The 11033-nt window shown below is 33.9% G+C and overlaps 1 protein-coding gene across 1 annotated transcript; it reads right to left on the reverse strand.

Moving 5' to 3' along the window:
• Positions 1-2291: 2291 nt before the first annotated feature.
• LOC115704500 (germin-like protein) lies at positions 2292-3310 on the reverse strand. Its single transcript, XM_030631704.2, has one exon. The coding sequence runs from the start codon at positions 3141-3143 to the stop codon at positions 2505-2507; it is 639 nt and encodes a 212-aa protein (XP_030487564.1). The 5' UTR covers positions 3144-3310; the 3' UTR covers positions 2292-2504.
• Between the last annotated feature and the right edge of the window lie 7723 nt (positions 3311-11033).

An 11033-nucleotide genomic window follows, 5' to 3' on the forward strand; every position in this document is an offset into this window, starting at 1 on the left:
TAACTGACGTGTCAAATTTGAAAGAAAAGTAAACATAAGGGGGTTTTGCCACAAAAAAAAAAGGAAGTTATGTGTATAAAAATTAAAACATAAGAGAGTTTTGCCACAAAAAAAAAGATAAGGAGATTAAATATATAAAAATTAAAACATAAGGGGATTTTGCCACAAAAAAGAAAGATAAAGGGGTTAAGTGTATAAAAATTAAAACATAAGGGGGTTTTGTGGCAAATTGCTATTTTAAATATGTATTTTGTAATATAAATTAAAAGATTATTTACAAACGTTATTTTCCTACAAGGATAAAAGTGTGACATTTAACCACTCATGCTATGAATATTACATATCTAATACGGCCTTGACTCGGGTCGTGACATTAACCAAGTGATTGATAAAGTCAAAATATAATTTGAATTTTAGTTTTATTTAGGGCATAAAATTCAATTGAACGAACCACAGAAAGAGAAGGGAGGATCTCGATGGTTCCAGAGAAAGAAGAAAATAAATAGAAAAAAAAAAACATTTTTTTTGTAATTTTTTAAGTGATTTTTAAATTTTTAAAATAATTTTTATTATATTTAAGTAGTTAAAATTAAGTGGAACAATCAAAATATAATGTGTACAATTATATATACATAGATAATTTACTGAGCTACTTAATTGAGAAAATCTAATAAAATAGTAAAAACCAAAACATAATTGAGATTAGAGGGTATTATCCTCAAAAATTCAATTTATAAAGTCAAATGTATCAAAATATATAATTCAGGTAATATTCCCGTCATTATTCCGTATTTGTTCATTAAGAGAAAAAGAATAGCTCATATATCATTTAATAAAAATAATATATGCACAGTATATATGATATTAGATAATTTATTTTTTTTACATTTAAATTTGAAATCAATCATTATCCCTTCCCTCTCTTTCCACACCAAACAATATTATGGAAAGTGATAATTCATTCTATCCATCGTCATCTATGGCCTTTTTATCACCCTTCAAATATTTCTTCTTTCTTGCCAAACATAACCCTTTAAAATAGATTCAATTTTGTGTACATGAAGGAGGAGACATACAAATGACACGTTGTTGTCACCCGACTAAGCTAAAGGTAGTAGACAGATGTAGTAGTGTGATACTCAAAAATGGTTAGGATATTAGTATTCAAATATATATATTTATACAAAACTAGTTCTACCAAAAAAAAAATGAAGTAAAATAGTAAGAATATAAATTATATATGTTTCAAAAAAAAAAAAAATATAAATTATATAGTATATCTAAATGTGTGTCCATTAATTAGCAATACTCTTTTAAAAATATGTTAATACTATATTGACATGCTCATCAAAATTAAATCAAAAGTTTTACCTCACAAAAAGAATAACAATAATAATATATTAACAAGGAAAGAAAAATGGGACATAAAATTACTTACACGTAATGTCGTCAAATACACTTTTATGTGTTCTAAATTAAATATAGTCTAGCTTCTTACAAAGAAATTTAAATCTATTACTTTTATATATATGTTTGATACTAGGGTCCATATTAAAAAACTTATGATCTCCAAAGAGGAGAAGAAATAAAAGAGAAAAAAAGTTATTATAGTGAATTATCAAACTACAAATTTTATATTAAAATTAAAAATATTGTAATATAAAATAGAATTGTTTATATAATATTATAATTCGTAATTTATATGGTCCTAAACTTCAATTAATTTGGACCAAATTATTCGAGAATGAAACAATTATGATTCTAAATCTAGACCCCTTAATTATATTTCTCTGATTTTATTGGTTGCAGTTTTAGAATTCTCGTTAACAATTTAAACCAAACAAAATCGTCTATTTCTTTATGTGTTCTAACAAGGTGGAAGTGTAAGATTTAATTTTGAATGATATAGAGAAAAATAAATAGAGAAAGTGGTGTATTGTGTAATATAAAGGTCTGATGTTAAAATAGAGAAGCTATAATTTTAGTGATGTATTTTAAAGAATTGATAGAGAAGCTGAAGGGAGTAAGGTCTAATTACTTCACATTCAACCCCTTAATTTCCTTTTTTTTTTTTTTTTTTTTTCTAGCTTATTCATGGCCAAGAAAATAAACACATTCATTCTATAAATTTTTCCTGTTATATATTTCAATTTAATCCAATCAATCCCTATCCAAAAATGACTAGAAATATTAGAGCCAAACGTACACATGCAACAAATAACATACAATCACAACGAAATGCCATACGTACGTACGTACCAACTAGAAACACTTATCTTGTAAAAATAGAGTGAGAAAAAGGTACAACTTGAATATTAATTAAGAAGCACCAAACACGATATGAAGAATAGGAGAAAGAAGTACTCAACACTTACAGGTCCTTCTCAAACCAAAACATATATATAAACCAACAAACAACGTAGCTAGACAATATTACGAGTACACATTAATAAACATAATAATAAAACTAAAAATGGTAGCTGTAGCTCTCTCTAGCTTATTAATTAGCCAGTTCCACCAAGAACACCCTTTAGCTTTTTAATCTGAGCAACGTCTAAGAAAGTAGTGGCTGCCACCAACTCGGTGGGAAGATCGTTCTTGAACAAAGCAAAATCAGTGATTTGAAGACCCGGGTTTGGACTATTGAACCCAACAATGAACAATGCTTCACCTTTTCCTGAATTGAGTTGGAAATGAAGAAGCCCTTGTGGGAAAACCATTACATCACCTTTGTTAAGTGTCTTGAAAAACACTTGGTTCGCCGAGCTTGACACGAAACCGGCACAAAGCGTTCCTTCTAGCACAATTAGGATCTCCGAGCCACCGGGGTGCGTGTGGAACGGGATAACACCGCCAGGGGCCAAGTCAGCACGTGCCATGGAGATTCCAAGGCCATTTACACCCGGGAATTGGGCGTCGAAGGCGGGAGTTACCGCGGCCTTGATGATGTTGGTGGTGTTTCCCTTGACACCCAGGCCATGGTAGACGAAATCGTCTACCGTAACCTTGGTCTTGCAGGAGTATCCTGCAGGGCTTTGGGGACCTTTGAGGTCTCCTACGCAAAAATCTTGAACGGCTCCCAAAGAAGAGGAGAAAAGGAGAGAAAGTGTGAAGAAGACGAGAACACTGTTAGTAGTATTCATTTTCACTACTATTGTTCTTTTATTTTTTTTGAGAGTGATTTTGATAGGGAATTTGGTAGTGTTATATATAGGTGGGGTGATATAAAATATCTAGATAATATTTATTACCGTTGTGTGATTAGTATTTGGAATATATATGCTCATGCATGGAGAGAGTCACATGTGTGGCAATATATTTTGAACGTTAAATTTATATTTAAAACCATATTGAGATGATGAGATAAGATTCATAAGAATGCTACATAGATATTTGTTTGCCATGCATGTGAGTAATGGGATATCGTTTTCTCATATACCAACAATAACACTCTTTTTTTCTTTTTTTTCTTGCAAGGAACAATAACACTCTTTCTTGGTCTCAATATGAATTTTGAAACGCTCGATCCATCCCAACTTTTAGGTGTTGTCTATTTTATAACAGAAAAGTTTCTTTAACCTTATAATAACCTTAATTACTTTAGATATTTTTGTAAGGTATACTTTTTCAAAGTAAAAACTGAACCTAGCTAGCTAGGGCAACCATTCCAAATTATATATACTTAATTGAGTATTGTTACCTCTGCATATATTTTAAAGAAATATTCAACTTCCTATGAACTCTAATATATAATACTGATTTTTTTCTTACTGTTTCGCGAGTATAGTTAATTTAATTTAGGTATACAAAATCATGGTATGATTAGAACCATCAATATATAAGTCTGTAGATAGTAGCCAAATGGCCAGGATTAACACAAAAAATTCAATTATACTAAAGGAAAAAAGAAGTTTCACTAAATACATAGAGAAAAAGGGAGCGTACAAAAATGTTAAAGAGGATATATTTTGTGGACCATGATGATCACATGGGCCGGGAAGGTAGATTTGAGGTCACAACAAGACACAAAAGACAGCTCAAAATTAGCAGTAGTCTAAGGTGAACTTCGTCTTATATTATATGCTCGAGAGATATCTTCTTTTTGAAGATTAGCCATAAAATTGTGTGGACGTCTCCAATTCCCCATTTTCTAGGGTTGTCTATCTCTTTGGCCCAAGCTATACAATAAAAATTCAAAGTAGTTTTTCTTTTTCTTTTTATCTACTGGGTTTCAACTATATTATCTTCTTTAATAATTTATATAACCCCCAAATTATAGTTGATATTAAGGTATTTTTTTTTAATATAGAGATGAATATCATTCAACATGGAAAAAATAAGTTCTTAAAAGGTTTGGCAAAGAAAAATCCGCACAAATCTCATAAAGAGATGACCAAACAACGACACTCTACGACAATACTCTAGGAGAGGGGAAATACCTACAAAAATGGCCTAAAGCCAATGTCACAATAAACAAGGTGATAAACACCAAAATTACACCAAAAAAAGATTTAATACCTTGTAAAGTTATATAGATATTTAGATTTTTGTCATTTGGAAAATACTATTAGTTTGTACAAAAAGATTTAGAGTAATGAAACATACTTAATTCATTAAAAAAAACACCAAAATTACAACTTAAGAAAGGAAAACTAATATAAAAAACAAGAAAACAACATAAACATGCACAACGTGTTGAAGTTCCTACCTATGGATGAAAAACAACCAAGTAGAATAGAGAGAGAAAGGAAGAAGAAGAAAGAAAGACATAGATTATTGAAAAAAGAGTCTCATTAATTAATAATGATGTGTGTTACAGCTTATATACTAGCTCATTATAAGAGATTTAATAACATAATCCATAACAAACTAACACGAGCTAATAGACACGTGCTTAACTAACTCTAACAACCCTCTAACTATATTAATAGTTTTCAACACCTCCCCTCAAACTCATAATTGAACGATCTTCAATTTTGAGTTTGTGCCTAAATTCAGCAAATCTTTGACTTGATATATATATATAGATTTAGTTAATCCATATGCTAATTGTTCATAGGAAGAGAGGTGTTTAATATGAATAGTTTTATTAAGCACCTTTTCTCTGAAGTACAGGACGAGCTTTATGTGTTTTGTTCTTTGGTGAAGCACATGATTCTGAGTGAGCATTATGGTACTTAGATTATCACACCATATAGTACGAGGTTGAGAGAGTTGTATTTGAAGTTCAGAGAACAGATATTGCAACCAAGTCAGTTCAGCTGTAACACTGATAGCACTCCTATATTCAACTTCAATGCTTGATCGAGAAATGGTCTATTACTTTTTACATTTTCAAGCATTTAAATTCAAGCCAAGAAAGATAGCAAAACCTGTAGTTGACCTTCTATCATCTGAATCCGATGCCCAATCTGCATCACAGTAGGCTATAAGATCAAGAGTGGCTAGTTTTTACAGATGCAGCCCATACTTTGTTGTACCACTGATGTAGCGAAGTATTTGTTTAACAGATGACCAATGTGTAGACAAAGGTTTTTGCATAAATTGGAAAACTTTATTTACACTGAAGGAAAGTTCAGGCCTTGTGATGGTCAGATATTGCAAGGCTCCAACAACTGACCTATACAGTTGAACATCTTCCAATGGTTCTCCCTAGTAAGTTAATAAACGAATATTACTTGTCATTAGAGTGGGTGTAGGCTTGGCATTACTCATTTGGGCCTTTACAAGTAGATCTTTAGCATACATGGCTGCATCAGTTTGTGTCACTTCAATACCAAGGAAGCATCTGAGAGAGCCTAGATCTTTCAGAGCAAACTGTCTATTTAGAGTTGTGATAATAGCTTCCATTGTAGTGTGACCACTTCCTGTGATCAATCTATCATCAACATAGACTAATATAAGTGTAACATTGGAAATATGTTGAATAAACAGTGAGTGACCAGATTTAGATGAAGTGAAACCAAGAGACAACATACAGTTTTGAAGCTTCTCAAACCAAGCTCTAGGGGCTTGTTTAAGGCCATAGAGAGCATTGTTTAATTTGCATACTAGGTCTATTTTTTAAGGATCTCAAATCCTGAGGTTGCACCGTGTACACCTTGTTGGAAATTATTTTACCAGGATCTTAGATCTACTCACAAGTATGTTGATTAACACCCTAAATATGAACTCATAAAACAATTATAAAATAAACACATATAAAGTATGAGAAACCTTACATTGGGTGCAGCGGAATAAAATGTCTCCTTCCGTTCAGATCTCTAACCCTTGTATCCTTTCTGTCGCAGAGTATTATCAAGATCTGAACTTGGATCTCTTTCTCTCCTTTCTTTAGTGCTGAATCTCCTTCTTGTTGAATGTCTTTCTTCACGATCTTCCTCACTATGATTGAGGTATCACTTGCTGTGTGTGGGCACTACTCTATCAGTAAGAGGTTTTTCTCTGAAGAAAACAAGATGTGAAAGTTAAGTGTGTAAATTTCCTGAAGCCTTCACTATCTATTTATAGCATTCCACATAGGGTTGGGTTTGAATTATTTGGCATTAAAATAATGAAAATATCAGATGATAAAGCCTATAAAAGTGGCCGGCCATGGCTATATGGATTTGGGCCTCACTTTTTGCAATTTTGCAGTTTTATCATTTCTGCATCTCATTTTCTCAAAAACGCCAATTTTCAAATTCAACCATTTAAATGCCAATTTTAACTATTTAATAACTATAAATAATTATTAAATAATATTTTCATTTATCATATTTATTAATTGAACCATACAAAGTATCTTAATTAACAAATATGCCCTAACAACTCTTTCTTTACAATTTCGCCCTTACTTAGTGAAAAATTCACAAATAGACATAGTCTAATTTGAGAATTATAATTGATTATCAAAACCAATTAAATGAGTCTTACAAGTAATATTGTCTCAACTAGTGGGGGGGCCATGGGTCTATATAACCGAGCTTCCAATAAGCATATCAAGAATTTATAACCTAAATTCACTGACTTATTAATTCTTCGTTGAATCAACGCACAGAACTTAGAATTGCACTCTCAGTATATAGAACGCTTTATATGTTCCACCATATAGACACGTCATTAGTTATCCATTATTATAATCCTAATTTGATAAATGATCCTCTATATGAATGATCTACACTGTAAAGGGAATAGATTACCGTGACACCCTACAATATATTTTATCCTTAAAACACTTAACCCCGTATAAATGATATTTCAGCTATGTGAAATGAGTACTCCACCATTTATTTTCGTTTGGTCAAGCTCGAAGGAAATCATCCTTTACTCTCTATTCGCCAGATAGAAGCTATAGATTCCATATTTATGTTAGCGCTCCCACTCAATTGCACTACCGTGTTCCCAAAATGTACGTATCACCCTGACCCAAAAGTAGGCTTAACTAACAAATCAAAGAACACGAATAACACTCTTGAGATTGAGCCTAATCATATCAGGATTTAGATCATTTGATCTAGGATCAACTAGGCGATATTGACTTGAATAGATATTACGGTAAGTTTGATAAATCCATGTCAAAGTTCAATATCGGTCCCTTCCGATGCATACTCCATGCACCCAACCTGAGCTTTACTTTAACCAATGCTCTAGAAAGAACATAGCATTATGCCAAATGCAAGTAAACTCTGTTGTAGATTATCATATCAGTAAAACCCTGTGTCTGATAAATCTAGGAATCTTTATTCACATAGTCATGTTTACTTTCCAATGTGTTGACAACACAATAAACAGGATCGAGTATGTGAAAAGGGTTTCAGATGAATATATAAATCAAATAGACAAGCAATTGATAAGATGAACCAAAACATACACAAATGAATAAAAAATACTTCCGTTTCTTTATTGATGTTGAATAAAATGGATTACATTGAAATGGAATTTTATTTAGGGCATAAAACCCAACAAACTCCCACTTGCACTAATATAAAACTAATCAGTACATATCAATTAATCCTAAATTCTGACGGTGCTTTTTAAATGCAGTTACGGCCAAGACTTTGGTGAATGGATCATCTTAGTTGTCTTCTGTGTCCACTTTCTCAACCAGTACATCCCCTCTTGCCACATATTCTCTGATGATGTGATACTTCCTTTCTATGTGTTTGCTTCTCTTGTGACTTTGAGGTTCCTTACTATTGGCTATTGCTCCATTATTATCACAAAGTAGGACCAGAGGCTTTTCCATTCCAGGCACGACACCGATACTGGTGAAGAAATTTCTTAGCCAGACAAGCTCTTTAGTAGCTTCTGCTGCAGCTATGTATTCTGCTTCCATCGTCGAGTCTGATATCGCGGTTTGTTTTGCACTTCTCCAAACCACTGCTCCACCCCCAAGAGTAAACACCATCCCAGATGTAGATTTCCAGTCTTCAAGACATGCCTGGAAATCTGAATCAGTATAGCCTATGGGACTTAAAGCACCACCCTTATAGACTAATACAAGATTTCTTATACTCTTTAAGTATTTCAGAATATACTTAACTGCATTCCAATGTTCCTGTCCTGGATTAGACTGATACCTGCTCACGATTCCAACTGCATAGCAGATGTCAAGTCTAGTGCATAACATTGCATACATTAGACTTCCAACTGCAGAAGCATAAGGAATTTTCGCCATGTCCTCTATCTCTTGAGGATCAGTAAGAGACTGTTCCTTAGATAGACGAATACCATATCTAGAAGGCATATTTGCCCCATTGGTGTTGTTCATGGAGAATCTCTCTAAAACTTTGTCAATATAGGTTGTTTGAGAGAGAGCAAGAGATCTGTTCTTCCGGATTCTAATAATCTGAATACCAAGAACATAGGCTGCCTCACCCAAATCTTTCATATCGAATTGAGTGTTAAGCCATTCCTTGATGTTAGTCATTTTCTTGATATTGTTTCCAATAATCAAAATGTCGTCAACATAAAGGACCAGGAATACTACTACTTGGTCTTCCTTGAGTTGGTAAACACAAGGTTCATCTTCATTCTAAAGAAAGCCGTAGGTCTTGATGATTTCATCAAACCTTTTGTTCCATGAGCGAGAAGCTTGCTTAAGTCCATAGATAGACTAATTTAATTTGCAAACTTTCTTTTCCTGCCCTGGAAGAACATAGCCTTCTGGTTGCTCCATATAGATGGTTTCTTCAAGTACCCCATTAAGGAAGGCAGTCTTGACATCCATTTGTCAGATTTCATAATCAAAAGCAGCAGCTATGGAGAGAAGCATTCGGATGGATTTGAGCATGGCAACAGGACTAAAAGTTTCCTCATAGTCCACACCTTCTCTTTGGGTATAACCCTTGGCTACAAGTCTAGCTTTAAAAGTTTCGACTTCGCCTCCAGCGCCTCTTTTCTTCTTGTAAACCCACTTACATCCTATCGGATGATAGTCATCAGGTGCGTCTACATATTCCCCAGACTTTGTTCTTTTTCATGGAATCCATTTCTGAATCCATGCCGGCTGACCATCGTTTCCGTTAAGGACTAGCCATTGCCTGTTTATAGGTTAATAAGTCGTCTTCAATACCGTCACCAACGACCATATTGATTTCACCATCCAAGCCATAACGAGCTGGTTTTGTTGAAACCCTCCCACTACGACGAGGAGCGGTGATCTTCTGAACAGGAACTTTAGCAGTAGTTTTCTCAGTTGGTTTGACTGAGGGAGTGGGATTGTCCTCTTCTCGAGTGGAAGAGGACGAAACATTGGAAGGACTTATATCTGAAAGCATTTCCTCCAACACTACTTTACTTTGTGGTTTGAAATTCTTAATATAGTCATCTTCAAGGAAAGTGGCGTTTGTGGAAACAAACACTTTATCATCCTTGCGACTATAAAATAGTCCACCCCTAGTCTCTTTAGAATTTCCGACAAACATGAAAACTTCAGTTCGTGATTCAAGTTTGCCTTCTTTCTTTCTCAAGACATGAGCAGGGCACCCCCAAATTCTATAGTGGCGTAAACTAGGTGTTCCATAGTTCGACGGGTGTCTTAGGGACTGCTTTAGATGGAACAACATTTAAAATGTCATTTGCCATCTGTATAGCATATCCCCAGAAGGACGTAGACAGAGTTGAATAACTCAGCATAGACCTAACCATTTCCAAAAGAGTGCGATTTCTTCTTTCTGCAACTCCATTTTGCTGTGGAGTGCTAGGGGCGGTTAATTGAGATTCAATTCCAAGTTCAATTAAATGATCTTTGAACTGCATATCCATATATTCTCCACCCCTATCAGTTCGCAAGATCTTTAATGTTTTACCCAATTGGTTTTTAGCCAATGCTTGAAATTCCTGAAACTTTTCAAATGTTTCAGATTTCTTATGCATAAGGTAAATATGTCCATATCTAGAGTAATCGTCAATGAAAGTGACAAAGTACTCATAACCACCTCGGGCTTTATATTCAAAGGTCCGCAAACATCTGAATGCACTAACCCTAGGGGTTGTTTGGCACGCTCTCCCTTTGCAGAGAAAGAACGTTTGGTCATCTTTCCTTCTAGGCAAGACTCGCAAACAGGTAATTCACCTAAGACGACATTTTTCAATGGACCGTCTTTGGTTAGCCTATTTAGTCTGTCATAGCATATGTGACCTAAACGTAAATGCCATAGATATGTTTCATTATCATCATTGATCTTTTGTTTTTTGTGGTTTCTAGGTTTAACTACTTTAAAAAGTTCGTTATGTAGGGCAAATGGTGTTTCTGGTCTAAGAACATAAAGCCCATGTTCCATGGATGCAACACAAATATGAATGTCATTTCGAGAAATGGTAGAACCAGAACTCGAAAAATCTAATTTGTATTGTTGCAATTGTAAGCATGAAACAGAAACCAAGTTTCTACTGAAATTTGGAATGTATAAGACATTGTCTAATTCCAAAATTTTGTTTTGAAACTTGAGTTTGGCTTTTCCTCTAGCTCTAACCGAAGCCATTTCGCCATTACCAACCTTAAGTTTCAACTCTCCGGATTTCAAATAATTCCATTTCTCAAGCAATTG

Source organism: Cannabis sativa, chromosome 1 (genome assembly GCF_029168945.1).
Source record: "Cannabis sativa cultivar Pink pepper isolate KNU-18-1 chromosome 1, ASM2916894v1, whole genome shotgun sequence".
In the NCBI taxonomy this organism is placed as follows: Eukaryota; Viridiplantae; Streptophyta; class Magnoliopsida; order Rosales; family Cannabaceae; genus Cannabis; species Cannabis sativa.